Source organism: Equus caballus, chromosome 6 (genome assembly GCF_041296265.1).
Source record: "Equus caballus isolate H_3958 breed thoroughbred chromosome 6, TB-T2T, whole genome shotgun sequence".
Taxonomy (NCBI): Eukaryota; Metazoa; Chordata; class Mammalia; order Perissodactyla; family Equidae; genus Equus; species Equus caballus.
The window spans coordinates 62,445,501-62,462,212 of NC_091689.1; the positions used below are offsets into that span (position 1 = coordinate 62,445,501).

Below are 16,712 nucleotides of genomic sequence, written 5' to 3' on the forward strand. Positions count from 1 at the left end.
CCATAAGAAGTCTTCCCTAGCTAAGACACTCAGAATTAAGAAGGTTTTATGAATGAAAAACAAAAGAAAAGAAAACCTAAGGATCAAATGCCAACTCGCACATAAAAAGCTGGTCTAGATTTTCTAATAATCAGTTGCCTAGAAAGCAGTTCCCCTTTCATTTTATACAAATTCTCAGAGTAGAGAGATGCCAATAATAAAAAGGCAAATATTCAACTTCAGATTTGGTGTTTCTTTTAAAGTCACCAAATAAACAATTATATGTAAATACAGAGATTAAAAAACATAAAAAATAACATACACTCAGTTTTATAAAGAGAAAATATAAATCGTTTATGTTATTTTAATTTTTCCTAGACAAATTCTAACCAGAAGATTTAAAAGTTTGGGGACTTTTTTAAAAACACATTCCTCCCTCCTAAAAAAACTCCTGCTTTGCCAAACTTTGCAATGATCTATCTTATTTCTTCCTGAAGGATTTACCTAACATGCCTTCCTCCTTCATGAAGTTTTTCCTTGAACCACTGAAATATCTAGTTCTAATTTGACTTCTCTAATTCATTTTACCTAAAGGCAACATCTACAAAAGCCATCCACAAATCATCAAGTAATGGTAGTATCTTATACTGAATGCAAAGGCTTGAGTTCCTTCATATTCACTTTTTCAAAGCAAAACCTGTAATTCACAATTCCTCACATGCCTTCTCCTTATCTAAGGGAAGGAGCATGTGTTAGATAATGCTGAACTAGATACACTGTGTCAGTTTCTGAAGAGTTAACACTGCTGGCCCCATCCATCAGACGGCCAGCGAAGCATCAGGAAAGAATGATGGATGTAAAATTATTACAGGGCTGCCATCTGATACACTTACTGCCATTTGTAACTAATGCTGCAACTGACACACTTTTTTTCATTATTAAACATCCACATTAAGTCAACATTGGTCACTGTCATTTCATGTTTGGCACTCTGTTAAAGGGAAAGAAAAGGGTTGACAATGGCAGAACAGAGGAGGTTGTGATGGAAGAGTTTCCAAGTGCTAGAGTAATAAAATTAACCTTTGCTTACAAATTAGTCTATATAGTCGGTGATAAGGCTTCTTATGAATATGACTGACAACCAAAACCAGAAACTGGTGACATTAATGAGTAAATTATTATTTAAAACATAAATATTATTCACCAGATTTTCATCTTATTCAATGGAAATTTGCAAAGAATTTTCACTGAACCGCGGAAGAAAAAGCAAGACAGTTTCCCAGGCATTTCTTTGCAGTTATAGATGAATTTGCAGCACGTGTAGGTGTTTAGATTTCAGGTACACTGTAGGCAATTAATGGTTGGTGAATAAATTCTCTACCTTAAGAAGTACTTGCACACATCTGCATGTTTAGTTTTGTGAGTGACCTCTGTTTTCTATATGAAAAGCAATACAAAGTCAGCCTTAACATGTAGACAGCATCTGTGCGAACACACATTCAATGATTTAACCTGCTGTCCAGCAATGTTTTCTTGGACATATGCTGGACTGGAGTTTAATTCTTTATGGACCACAGACAAGGTGGAAGGCCTGCACTTGTAACAGTGGAAGAGCAAAAGTACTTAGACAGATGACAACAAATATAAAAATAATCAAAACAAACCAGTTTTATGAAGGAAGTATTTGAGTTTTGATATCATTTTTATAATGTAGCTGTGGATGACAAGGGCCTTTTCCTATCCAATAGCCATTCTGGTCTGTCTTTTCTTCTCTGTCGATGTAATCTTTGATTTTAAGATATCCCTTGGATGTGAGGGTGATCTGGCTACGACATGTCACCCCATTGATCGCCAGGGTCGATTTGGCTGATCTGGCTGGCTAGGCGGGTCTCCCCTTCTTCCCTCACTGCTCCACGTGCAACCCTCCTGAAGCTGTGCTCTGTCAAGAGGACACCCTTCCCTGATAGAGGAGGATCATTCTTTGGTCAAGGGTATATGAGTAGCCGTGCTACCCTTCCAGGACCTCCAAATAAGCTCTCAAGGTCCATTTGTAGGAGAACATAGGGTAGTCAAGCGTCCAAGACTCCAGACACATCCAAATGAGGCGCTGCATGTGGCAGTCTGCCTCTCTTAAAAAAACAAAAAGATATCCTTTGATCTCAGGGAGGATGGGATAAGGTCTCTAATTTAGTCCCAGAAAATAATTCATGATCGATTTAAATCAGTTTCTCTTCCCTGGTTTGAAAGGTGTCCATATGACCCAGCTCCACCCAAATGAGCTGTTTGTGGAAGTCAGTTTGAGGGGTGCAGTAAAACATGCCTATGTGAATGAAGGAGGAATGAAAAGCATCCCTATGCAAATGAGACTGAACTTAGCAAAGAGAGAACAACTTCTTCCTCCTGAGTCTGCCTGCCTTCAGGGGAGAGTGGTAGATACAGCAACACTTTGTGACCCTAGGGGAAAATCCAAGAGAATCACAGAGATTTCAGCCACTGACATCACCAGATGATGGACTAATGCCACCAACCTCCTACTCCTGAACTTCATTATGTGCTAAAAATTATTCATTATTTGTTGAAACTACTGTATTCAGATTTCCTGATATCCATAAGGAAATACATCTCTAACAGATAGTACAGCATAGACATCATCTTCTTAGGATAACTACATTGGGAGGGAAGGAAATAAGCAGAGAAACTTCTGGTCTATTCCTCATTTCGGTCAAAAGCATTGAGTCCCTATGACATTAGTATTGCCTGGTGGGGTGAGGACAAAAACTGAGGTTTTTATGGTCTCCTGGTGGGTATGGATACCTCCAAATACAAGGTCAGAACTTGAGTATGCAGTTGATTGAACGGTCAAACTGTGCCATTTGGGTGTTAATGAAGCAAAGCCAGTGTTTTTTACTAAACAATTGTCTGAAGGTCTTCGTTCTGATTCTTCCTACCTGAGAAGCTTACTTATTCGCCCATAACACTAATCTGTAACAGAGCTGTGTGGCAAAAGATAACATTATTTGAATATACAATCAGACTATAATTAACCAGAGATGACAATTATAAATAACACTGTGTCCCAGAGTTTCCAAGAAACCTGACATACACAATTCTTGGGTATGTTGAAACACTTCCAAGAAAAGTAAAGAAATGAAAAATCTTTTAGAAGTCTTCAATTAAAATGTGTTTCAGTAAAAATGACTTTCATTATGTGTTTTTGTATATATTACTGGAAAACATTTGTCCCTGTCTTCACACTTCTAATTGTTTTCACTGTCCAATTACAGCTTTTCAGAATTAAGACCTTCTAGTTGGGACAACTATGTTGGTCATTCAAAATGTGAAGAAAAGTTAACATGTATAAGGTTTGTGTACTCAAGGAAACAGATCTCCGTCACAGGACTCCAATTGTCCTGAGTCTCAGGTCATGCTATCACCTTGGAGATGGATGCAAAGCACCAGGGTGAATTTCTTTTCTTTCCCTCTTTCCTTTCCCCCAGCTCCTTTCCATGTTTCCCTCTCGTTTATCTCCCCTACTCCTTACATTTCACTTACTTTCTGGGTTTAGGAAGTTGGAAGTATTGTTTTAGAGAGAAAAAAAGTCCTTCTTTTGGGATTCAAATAATATGAGAAAATGACAGTGCAAACTATAAGAGGAATTTTATCATATATTCTGTTTATATCTTTTATTAAGAATTATGAAGCAAAATGTCAAACCAACTACTGATCTACCTATGCTTTGGCCATGGACAAAGTTGGGTGATTATAAAAAATCTATTAAAAAGGGAGGTATTAGGAAAATAACAGCACAATACACATAGTGATGCCACTTTATGTGGAAGAACAAGCATCCGCTTTTGTCAACTCAGGTGTATAACAGATCTGATATACTGAGCAATATGGAGTCTTTATTCAACTCCTATTGGTAGGCTCAAATGTATAAATATGCCATGATTAACAGTCAAAATAATAACTTGGTCTAAACTGTAAACTCTATAAAGGCAGAGGACATATTTTCTTGTTCAATACAGTACCTTGAGTACACAGCACCATCCCTAATACATACAGGTGCTAATGTTGAATAATTACAAATGAAAAGATATAAATTTGACATTATGTCATTCTCATGAGTTACAGAGACATAGATCAATGATTAATATTGTAGAAATGACACCCAAGGTAGTTCAACAGGAAAAGGTGTCCACAGTAGTACCGGCTTCAAAGAGAGCTTCAATAATCTCAGCTTCATTCCCAGTGTCAAGGGTAACACAAGGGATGAACTAATCGGGTCGTTCTGCTGAAAAGGTTTACTTACACGTGACAAGAAGTTGCCCTACCATTACAATAATGGAACTGCTTCACTTTCCTATTTTAAAATTTTCACTTAAAACCCATAAAAATAAGCATATACGTGAAGATGTAACTCAACTACATTGAAAGTACCGGATGAAGAGATTTGGCAATGATAACCTTCTTGAGCATGGACAGAACTGAACTGGACAGCAGATTTTGGCAGGTATTACTTCAAAAATATATTTTTTTAAGTTATTATAATTCTGCAAAAGAGAAAGCAAAATGAAAGCAGTAGCTTTACACAGAAGCAACTCTCCCTCCTGCCCCTCGAATAGAAGGTGCTAATCAGAGAAAGTATGATTGTGGAGGTGGAACAAGAAGTGGAAATACAGTCCCCTAACAATGGACAACTATGGAATAAAGTGAATGCAGATGGTTTCACTCCTGTTACTTAATCAAAAGGCTGAGCAGAGTCACTGGAGCCAGCATAAAGTCATGTGTTAGAACAACAGCTGATCTGTATTAGAGAAGATTAACTTGCAGTGCCATGGTGGAGGGCCCAGGATTATTTTATGTACTTCCACTGCCTTACAAGCCGTCAGCACAATTATTGCCCTCCGATGTGAATGACTGATCTGTAACCACAGCTAAACGGCATGCTGCTTAGGGGCCTAGGAGCTTCATGAAGATGAATTTCCATACCATCAAAGTGCTTTTAATGGGCTCCCTGATCCAACCACAAGGCCTGTTTTGCAAGTATATAGAACTCACGATGAAGGCTTCCTGTCCAAAAGGATTTGGTCGGTTGTCACTTGACAATTCCCAGCCAGCACAGGGGAGGAGAGGGGGGGAGATAGGTAGAGTTGTCTCTGCTTTGGAGGATTAGGAAAAAAAAGGGTACAGATGCTTGCTGAATGCAACCAACTGCTGTATCCACAGCTGAATTCAATGCGCTTAACAAATAACGGCAATTTAGCTATGCTTGCGAGGAATAGCTTGAGTCACTTTGCATTAGCATCTGGCTGAGTGTTAAACTCATTTCTACATGGGGAGCAGAGAAAAGGAATTTCTGTTCAAGCATCCTTTCAAGAATGTTTAAATATCTGAATATAAATTTCTTTATGCTTGTTATCATTCCTTCTTAGAGCTGTCACTTTGCTTTTCCCCTTCCCTTCTAGAGCTTAGCTAGAAAAATTGTGTGCCCTTCTTGCTACACCAATGTTGGTCTTCTTACGTTGTGAGAATGACTGCAAGGGATGTATACGGATCCATGTTTTGCTCTCCCCTCCAGAAACAGAACAGAATCGAAATTGTTTTTCCATCCTTTTGACCCATGTTTGGACCAGAGAAAAGTACAGTTGTGACAGGATCACACGTATATTTCACCTTCCCTCTGCAGATTGCTAGCTTCCTAGAGATTATACACCAACTTCCATATAAAACCTGGGAAACCAGAAAGCTATCCAAATTAGCAATCTGCTCATTCTGGACAATACAGTTTGACTCATAAGTTCCCCATGATGATTAACTTTCAAGTTATTGCTAAGTAGCTGATGATTTTTTCTTTATTCATTCTATCTATTTAGCTATAGGATTGTTGAAAGGGGATTCAGTAACACTTCTAATTTTCAATTCAAAACATATCAAATATTACCACAAGAAGTATATCACTCTGAGCATTCTATAATAACTGATAATATTTTTCTGAATAAAATGCAATCTAGCTTAGACAAAAGAGTTTGAAATTATTATACGTTGGATAAATTCAGAAGTTTCACTGGGCTTAAGTATAATAACAATGCCCAAGTTTTAAAAAGCACATTTCATTTTATAATAAAGTCAAATTTTCCAACTGTGCAGTCACCTCGAACTTGACACTGCTTTGCATTAGAAACATATTATGACAAGCTCAGGATCGTGGATACTTAGACTAGAGCATGGGTATCATCCAAGCTTATGCTGATTAAGGAAGATTCAGCATTTTCAAATCCAGCTCATCCGCAAATACACGTTAAGCATCTCTGCAAATCAAAACTTTCACCCAGACTCAGATATTTCAAACTCCATTTCATCTGAATGCAAACTGATGGCAGAAAAGGGATATTTATTGTCAATAAGGTCTGGAGATGGACACAGAATTCTAACTGTGCCCATTTCCTGATGGTTTTGATCAAGATGGGCATGGAGATTTCTGTATTGACAGAGAGAAAAAGGGAGAGAGAACCATCATTCTGAGGATGAGAAGATGAAAAGATAAAGAAGAAAAGCATTCTTGCAGTTTAAGTGTTTTGGGAAAGTCAGTTCGCTTATGAACTCACCTTTTCCGTCCGGCAGTTATTGAGACCTAGACTATTCACAACAGCCACCTTCCCATCGAGCACCTGCTGTTCCCGCCGAAGCTGCTCCTTCATCTGCCGAGCTTCTTGGATTGCCTTGGTGACAGCATCATGGTCATTTAAATAACCTGAAGATGTGCCAGAACAAAGGATACGTTTTATACAAATGCATGGATAGGTTAACCTTTAACTAGAAAAATCATTTCTTTTTGAGGTAATGACTGGTGTGTGGCGTATAATAATTTCTCAATGGAATTTGTCTAAAATGAATGAATGAATGAATAATTGACGACTGAATCACATAGTGATACATGGGCATGTCGCCAAACAATAAAAACATCATATGTAAGTGAAATGTAGTTGTTTCCACGTGTTTGGAAAGAAGTTTAAAATATAATTTTTAAATAAACTCTTTTTAGTTATCTGAATATTTTGTAGTGAAAACATAAAACCTATCTTTGATTTTTTTAATGTAAGGATCATTTGAATATTACCAAAGGATACAGGGTATTGATAATTATCACTATAATTATTGACACTCTCATAGCATTAGGAAGGTCAATTTAGAGTTTGTGTATAAAACTACTATTACGTTTGTTATAAACAGAAGGGATAAATCATTATTAACTGACTGTAAGAAGATGATTTTCCTCCTGAATCCATTTATGGGGAAATAAACCACAGGTGGCAGTGGTTTGCTAATGATACAAACTTGCCAAGAGTTAAGGGGCTAAACCTCAAGCACAGAATGGAACCAAGCACCTGTAATTGTCTGATAAGAAATTGTGGCTACTGGTAACTGTAGTCACACTTAATTCACACTCTTAATAAGATGGTCAAGTGACCAGCTTGTGTCTGCAGCTCCACAATCCAGAGTCAGGAAAAAAAGCATTGCCAAGATATTTCTTTTAAAGAATAACAGGTGTAAGTAAGAAAATTATCTTTTAACTTAATTTGAACACTGGTCATTTATTTGACTCACGTTACGATGATAATCTGCATGATCTTAGGAGAGAAAACTAACGGGAAAAGATTGTTTGGCATATACTGAAAGGAAAGCTAATATCTCTTCTTTCACTCTCCCTATCTTTTAACTAGGGCATAAAATGGCATAAACTGAATCTATAATATGAAATTGCCCAGAAAAGGGACTTGTTTGTGACATGAGGCTAAATCTAACCAGATCCATTGGTGAATTGTGACAGATGGAGGGACTGTGAGACAGAAGGCAGGCACTAATCACACATAAAATGACCGGCTTGCCTCAACATGTTTCATGGATTCCAGCAAACTTTACACCCTAATCCATTTTTAGAACAAAAAACATCTGGGCCACAAATCCTCTAATCTGCCAAAACACGCTATTAAATCCCATGATTTGTTGAAAAACACTAAGATTAAAGAAAGGAAATATAAAATGGCTAACTGCCGTGTTAGGAAAGTGTTATTAATACTCTTTCTTTGTCTCAATTATGAATGTTCTGGTACTAAAGAGCCTTGTCTAATCATGTCAGATTACACATCCTCGTTGTATTGCTAGACTCTTCTATCTGATCTGCTGATTGCCAAAAAACATAGAATACTTTCTTGCTGCTTAACATTTCTATTGAAGAAGCTGATGTCAGATTAGTGCAGTGCTTCAGTGCTGGAAGGTTTCTAAATGATCCGTGCCTTTCCCCCCCTTACTATGCACACACTAGACCTCGTCCTCTGATCTCCTTGAGGCAGAAAGAGAAGTTTCAGTGTAGGTGAAAGGGAAGCCTTGAGAACTACTGTATATTTTGCTTTTCAGAGCTAAATTCATTGGAACTTATTCAAAGAAGAAAACATCTCTGCTCATTATAAATAAAATATGAATTGGAAACAACTAATTAGACCTAGGTCAAACCTTCAGGGTTAATATTTACTATAGAAGATGGTTGTTTTTAACCTTATATTATCCTGAACATCCTGATTTGGTTCTCCCAAACAACCTTCTTAATACGTTATTCTTGAACTCCTCTGTTCATGAACACTACTACTCTAGAAAGAAATGCAGCTCTTACATGACAGGGATGGTCTCAGCGTATGTTTATTTAGATCTTATGAGAAGCAGCCTGCTTTTCCTACCCTCTAACCCGTTTACGTACAACCTGGCACATCATGTGTTTTTGTAGTCTATTTAGACTCTTCAGAGCACAAATATATTTGAAATCATTTGGCGCATGGTGTTAAATAAAAATACGAATTCTTTATGCTTTTTAGGTGCTGCCAAGATAACATTGTGTAGGAAAAATGATTAATATAGCTGCAAAAGGGATGCAAATTATTATGGGGGTGAATAACTGACAGACATATGTTCTGTAATGGCTATTTCCAACTTAAGGTGTGTGTTCATGTGCAGGTAGAAATAGGTGTTCACTTTAAAATAAACATTCCTGCTTTTAGAGACTTGATCTTTAGTTAAAATGCTGTATGAAATTCTAACTTTTGTATCTTCTGTCTTAAATCATGAATGGCGTTTATATATGACTAAGTTGGATCTTAATAGGATCCTTTGCTGGTTCTTTACATTTTCTTCTCATCACAGTCACCAAATTCCCAACCTTGCTGGCTTCCTCTCTCTTGGCAAATGGGCTCGCTTCTGATTTTGGAAAGGCCAGTAAAGCTGAATTCTCACCTTCCTGCTCTTCCATCCCCTGCTTCCTACCCGACGCTAGCATCAAATATATTTCCATTTATGCCCATTGCCTCCTACTGTTTCAGTGAAAATGGTGACCTTACTTTCTTGTAAGGCAAATCCCCTAAACTTGTGTTCTAGATTTCTATACCTGACCATTGGTTATTCTCTTCGACATTTATATCATCTATCTGATTTTTTCTACCATCTCTACCACCCCAACCTCTAAGTACTCAAAGTTCTCTTCCTAAAACAAGCAAATAAAGTCTCTCTCAACATTGTGCTGCCCTCTCTTTCCAATCCTGTCTCTCTCTTTAGCTTCTAAGCCAAGCTTTTCAAAGATTCCTATCATACTCTCCCATTCCTCCTCACTCTCCCATTCCTACTGCAACTTTGTGTCTGCTTCTCTTGCTTTTTTAATTGCCGAATTCAAGGGACACTTTCCATTCCTTGCAGAATGACAGCACTGACCACCCCCTCATTACTGAAACTCTTTTCATCCTTGTTTCTCATCATAGTACTGAATCCCTTTCCTCTCTGACTCGGCCATCTTCATACCCTGGCCTGGGATCTTTTCTTCACCTGCTCTTTAGATTTTGGTCCAAAGTTTCAATACTCATAAAAAGTATGTATTTTAGAGTTGGACAAGTCTGAATTAAAATCCTAGCTTTACCACTTACTAGCTATATAAATCATACATATTTTACTTTTCTAAGTCTCAAGGATCTCATGGTTAAATGGGGGATAACACTCATTAGATATACAAATGTTGCGAAAATGAAATGAGTTAATACAGTCTTTAGTACGACAAGTGGTCCAAGTTATTCAGTAACTGTCATTTTACTTGCAAAATAGCATAGTGAAATAGGTGGAATTTGGGCATTGGGTTCAGAAGGATCTGGGTTTCTATTTCTTGGAAAGTGTGATATTTGACAAATTGTAATACTTAATCTCACTGAGCTTTCATTTCCCTCAACTGTAAAATGAATGTATGGTTGATGGAAGAATTAAATGAAATAACACATGTGAAGGAGTAGATAACACTTGGTACCTGAGGAGGCAGTAAAAATGTTAATTCCTTTCTTTTTTTTCCTCTTTATTTTTCCCTATATGCTCACCCTCAGCAATCTTGTTGCAAGGATTTGACAGTTATGATAAAATCTGTGAGGGCATATCATTTCTTGCTGGTACAGAGGTTCAAGGAAATGGGAGTCATTCCATCAGAGTCCAAAAGACTCCAAATGATCACTCGATACATTTTATTCTGCCTTCGTTATCTGTTCAGGCAGCATTTGCACCTAAAGACAGGATCCGAAGGGAGGGTATGTGTTTAGGAGAGGTTTGGTGAGCCTCAATCTTGGATGGAAATGAGAGGGCAAAGGTCAATATGGCTTCCAGTTAGCACCTCAAATGAGACTTGGGAAATGCAGGTTAGGAATCACTAATGTAAGAAATTTGTGAGATTCTGTAACCTTATTAAATTTACCACTATTTGACTTTTTATGTTTTCTTGTTTCTTCTTAACCATCACCAACAAAATTCTGAAAATTAAAAAAGGTCCCTTTTATATATTTTCAGGGGCAAAAAAAGGGACGAACTGGAAAGTCCAATCTGAGAGGGGATAAAATCTAAACAGAAAGAGTGAGTAATGGCTGCTCCACAAGGAAAGAAGCTGTTGAGAGGTAGAAGGAAAAACAGGAAACTACTTGTAATGGGTTGAACTTTATCCCTCAAAAAGATAGGTCCATGTCCTAACCCCTGGTATCTGTGGATGTGACCTTATTTGGAAATAGAGTCTTTGCAGATGTAATTAAATGAAGGATCTTGAAACGAGATCACCCTAGATTTCGGGTGGGCCTTAAATTCAATGACCAGTGTTCTTATAAGAGAAAGGAGAGAGGAAGATTTGACACACAGGGACACAGGAGACAAGGCCCTGAGAATATGGAGGCAGAGATTGGAGTTACGCACCTATAAACCAAGGAACACCAAGGACTGCTGGCAGCTACTAGGAGCGAGGTGAGAAGAAAGGAAGAGATTCTTCCTCAGAGCCTCCAGCAGGGACTAACCCTGCTGACACCTTGACTTTGGATTTCTACCCTCCAAATAGTGAGAGAATAAGTTTCTGCTTTAAGTGACTCAGTTTATGGTATTTTGTTGCAGTAGCCTTAGAAACTGATACATCAAAATTGATCCTAGGTGTGCTCTTAAGACTCAAGGGGTGATCTTAAGCACTGTAAAATATCTACTGCCTGCCTCAAATCCTTCCTGATTTCCAGATAGACATATCTGTCTCCCAAGCTTCTCTACTTGAGCATCCCAGGAGTAACTGACATGCAGCATGTCTAGCACAGAGCTCATCATCTTCCCATTGCCTCAATCTGTTCTTTCTACATTCCACATGCCCTTGCAGGTGCCCATCCAGTCACTGGGGAGTCATCTAAGGTATCGCCTTTACCCCACACTCATAAAAGGCAACCAAACTCTGACAGTTACACCTCCTCCTCAGCTCTCAAATGTGCTTCTTCTCCATCCCCATGGTCCCTGCTTTTGCTAAAGCCACCTCGTATTTCTCTTGGGCTAATGCCTTAACCTCCGAACTGGCTTCCTTGTCTTTAGGCTTATCCTCCTTGAATCCATCTCCTACTCTGTTTCCAGATAAAGCATTCCAAAATATTCCAAAAAAAGGGATTTGGATCATGTCACTTAACATGATTAAAAAACCAGCTCTTGGTACCCTAGTGCTTAACGGAGCATTTCATAAGATGATGATCTGTAATATTCTGTGAAAAAATAATTCCATGTTCAAATAAGTGTGGGAAATACCAAGCTAAAGTTAGAAAGGTTTCCTCATTGCACAAATTCTCAAAATATTGAATATGTTAACGTGCATTGTGAATCTTCAAGAGATAACAACAGCATGCAGCTTTTTCCAAATATACTGGAACAAGAAACTCTTTAACACTCCCCCAAAAACGTCATTCTGGGATAAATTCCAAACACTTTAAAATGGCCTAAAAGTCTCTTCATGATATCAGCTCTGCTTATCCTTCCTGCTGGTATCTCATAAGTTCTGTACGTAGGCTGCACAGGAATATTTCCTTTTCCAGGACTGGTCTTCTTCCTCCCAACCCCACCTCTGTCTCCCAAGCTTTTCTCTTCTACTGAAATACTCTCTCTTTCTGGTGTGTTTGGGAATATATTCAAATGTCATCCCTTCTGTAAGGATTTCCCTGATACACCCCAGACATGTTCTTTGGCCACATTAGCACCTCCTTTTTATACACTCCTTCAAAACCTTGTAGATGCCTTCACTGTTACACTGTCTTTCATTTTTCTAAGTTTGCCTTTCACACCAGTCTATGAACTACTTGAGGATATTCCTTTTTCTTTCTGTCTTTTATTCCTTTGGCCCATGGCAGAGTCTGTTGAAGGTATAAATGCATATTTCTAACTTGAAAATATCTACTTTTATAATTCCAAGTTCATTGATTATGTCATCACATCAATGGATGCCTGTACCATATGACACAGGTTTACTAAAATTCATGGATTTAACACATTATCAAGGCAATACAAATTCTTATTTACTACACGTTTATTTTACATAGGACTTTCCAGCTATAAGTAAAAGTGAGGGCACATGTATTTCAAGTTATTTTCAACAAATATTAATAAATATATGTATTTTGGTGAGGAAGATTGGCCCTGAGTTAACATATGTTGCCAATCTTCCTCTTTTTGCTTGAGGAAGATTGGCCCTGAGCTAACATCTGTGCCAATCTTCCTCTACTTTGTATGTGGGACACCACCACAGCATGGCTTGATGAGTGATGGGTAGGTCTGTGCCTAGGATCCAAACCTGTGAACCCTGGGCTGCCGAAGTGGAGTGTGCAAACTTAACCACTATGCCACCATGCTGGCCCCAATTTTTTTCTGTTTTTGAGGTCACTTATCATGAAATTTTTGGCACCCTGATATGTAGTCATTTCTTCATCTGTGAAAGCTAACAAGAATTAATTAGATAATAAATGTGAAAGCAATTTATAAACTATAAAGCGCTATGCAAATATTAAGTGTCAGATACTGAATAATACCCCTAACTTCCAGGTAATCCAATGGCTTTATATGAAACTATTACAATATTCTTGTTCAACAATCTACCCTCAAAGAAGTTTCTCTCATGAAAAATGTAAACTAACAAAATTTCAAGGTAATATCCTTCTTCATGTTATATTTTAAATTAGCAAGTTGTAGAAGGAAGTACCAAATTAATGGACTTGAAAATATTTCCTTCCATTTCATTTTTTTTTCAGTCTACAGCACTGTTTTATTATTTATTTACTTTTGGTGAGGAAGACTTGTCCTGAGCTAACATCTGTTGCCAATCTTCCTCTTTTTGCTTGAGGAAGATTGCTGCTGAGCTAACATCTGTGCCAATCCTCCTCCACTTTATATGGGATGCCACCACAGCATGGCTTGACCAGCAGTGCTAGGTCCGTGCCCAGGATCTGAACCTGTGAACCCTGTGATGCCGAAGCAGAGTGAGTGAACTTAATTGCTACATCACTGGGCCGGCATCCCCTTCATTTTATTTAATCAATGTGCATCTACCGCATATGCTCAGATAAAGTTTTGCTTTTCATGTGCTAATGCCTCTGAGGAATGAAGGGTAAGAATGGTATGTTTCAATGTCTTCCAAAGACAGGAGAGAACAAAGACTGTAGGCATCTAAAGCCTCAGTCCAAGACTTTCATCTGCTTATCCTCCAGACTTAGCAAAGTGTATGGCAAAGAAAAGATATTGAATACTCATTTATTAGATGGATGAGTGAAAGGATCAATAAATGATTGAGTAGAGCACCTAATGCAGGGAGGCTACCAAAAGGCAACTACTAAAAAGAAAACATGTCAACCCAGAGACCACGCTAGAAAGGACTCAAACTGCACTGGCTGTGAGTTTGGGCAAGTTACTAGGTCTTCATGGACATTTGCTTTCTTGAAATTAAAACAGAGGTAATAAACATGGGACCACAGAACTGTCAACACTGTGACAAGAACTTGGAATCCCTGGATAAGCACTTAGCCTCTACAGGCCTTGGTTCCCTATCTGTAAAATAACAAGTTTTGACTAGATGATATCGATATTTGTTCGATCTAGTTAAGGGTCTGTAATTCTAAAATTAGCTGCGGTGAGAAAATAGATCAAAAATGCTTTTAAAAAAGTTAAAAGTGTTAAACATATGCACAACATAGGCAGAAAAGGCCAACAAGGGAAAGATAACATCTGGTCAAAAGATTCTAAAATTATCCAGCATTCTTCTGAACTATTCACGCCTTTTAAGGATCCCCTTTCTTTGGAGCTGCCTATCATTGTGTACTATATCAAAAGAATTCTTATAGAATACACTGTAATATTGGTCACCAACCTCAAAAACTCACTTTATATATTTGTAGCTAATAGATATATAGCAAAGAGCCCCATGTCATTAACGATAACGTATCTTTTGGTTCAGTTTTCTGTGGTTTATTAATGGCATAACACATTAATTCTTCTTTCAGGGGTGACCTTTACAACACCATTAATGCTCATAGCTTTTATCCAACTACATTATTACTCATTACAGTTTCAGCTTTCAACATCTGCATTTGTCGAAAAGAAAAAAGTAAATTGTAATGGCCTCAAAATCCTTGGAAAATATGAGGGATGTGTATGTGGTGAAGGAACTTTTCAGGGAAAAATATAAAAGAAGTTTTAGTAGTGGAGAAAGTCAGATGATAAATGTCATTAAATACAGCCTTGCCTTTATAAAATATTTTGTCATACTTAATCCTTGGAAAGCTGGAGTAAAAAATCCTCATGTGATAAAAATGCAAATATATTAGTTATTCTGTTAGTTAAATACTCTAGGTCTAGTGACATTATAAAGGAAGCTCATATACCAACACTGTGATATTTATGATCCTTCAGGTCTATTACGGAAGTGAATCATTCTTGCCAAATAAAATATTTTTTCTCTTACATATTTAGGGCATGAAAGCAAATCTTACTTGACATCCATTTCGGATGCTGAGCAAAGTTAACTGAGAGATCATAACAGAATGGTGCATGATGGTAAAGAGCATATGTGTACCCTAAACCTTCTCCAAACTTAAGTTTTCACTATTTCTCTTCTCACTGTGCCCCAGACTGACCTCCTCTTGGTAAACAATCTGAAATTCCACTCTGTGGAGATTGAAGCATTTGAAATACACTCCTTTAGTTTCCTTTCTGTCCATCTTAGAATTTTTCTGTAACTTCACCCTTTTCTTCTTCATTTCCTTCAGTCTCAGAAAGACGAAGGAGCTTTTCTCCTTTCCAAGGCTAATATTCTCTCATTATCTCCTTTCCTTGCTCCATCATCATGCAGGCACTCTTTCATATCTCTATATCTTTCCAACTCTTCTTTCCCCTTACTATATATGTATATGTTTTTTATATATATGATTTTCCTATTCTAAAACTTATCTCTATTCAGCCTTCTCAAAATATAATCACTTCTCGACACTGAGCTTACAAAAAGACTGGTCTCTATATCAACCGCCCTTTCTTCCCTCATAGTCTTCAAATCTTTGTCACTGGAATTCTGCTCAACCATTCTACTAAAACCTCTATGTCAGCGTCTACCCAACCATGATCTCCAGAAAAATCCTAAGGCTTTTCTTCTTCATGATTTTTAACTTTTCTGCAGAATGTGACATCATTAAATAACGCCTTCTTTCTGAAACTTTCACTTTTGCTAAGCCTGCGGGACACTGTCTTATATTCATTTTTATTCTAAAACACTCACTTGCTCTTCATCAGTTTTTCCCCTAAAAAAGTGTAGTGGTTTTAAAATACGTCCAAAGATACTTTGATATTCCTCTCTCCAGAGTTGGAGCATAATTCCCCTTCCTCTGAGTTAGGCTGACTTAGTGATTCTCTTATAATGGAAAGAATAAAGCAGATCGGACTGTATGTGACTTTGGAGACCAGGTCACAAAAGGCACCGTGGCTTTCTCTTTGCTCTCCCTCTTCGATGACTCACTCTGGGGAAAGCTAGCTGCCATGCTATGAGTAGCTCCATGGAAAGACCCACATGGCAAAGAACTGAGCTCTCAGGCCAACAGGGATGTGAGTGAGTCTCTTGGGAAAAGCTCATCCATCCTCAGTGAAGTCTATAGACGACTGCAGCCCGGTGAACATCTTGACTGTAACCATAAGAGAGACCCTAAGCTAGAATCACCCAGCTAAGCTGCTTGCAGATTCCTGACCCTTAGAAACTGTGATATAATAAATGTTCGTTGTGTAAAGCTGCTGAGTTTTAAGTTAATCTGTTAAGCAGTAACAGATAACGAATACAGTAGGTAATACCTATGATTCTTTACCTCACTTCTCTTCTTACTGCACACTTTTTTAGTGAAGAAATG

At 37.8% G+C, this 16,712-nt stretch overlaps 1 protein-coding gene across 44 annotated transcripts in view; it reads right to left on the minus strand.

Annotated features, from left to right (window-relative positions):
• SOX5 (SRY-box transcription factor 5) overlaps positions 1-16,712 on the minus strand; it is a 949,864-nt gene that overhangs the window by 25,779 nt on the left and 907,373 nt on the right. For all 44 annotated transcript variants that reach the window (XM_070271071.1, XM_070271064.1, XM_070271055.1 and 41 more), the window contains one exon: positions 6,588-6,733. In XM_070271071.1, the coding sequence (XP_070127172.1) occupies positions 6,588-6,733 (146 nt within the window). The remainder of the gene's footprint in view (positions 1-6,587; positions 6,734-16,712) is intronic.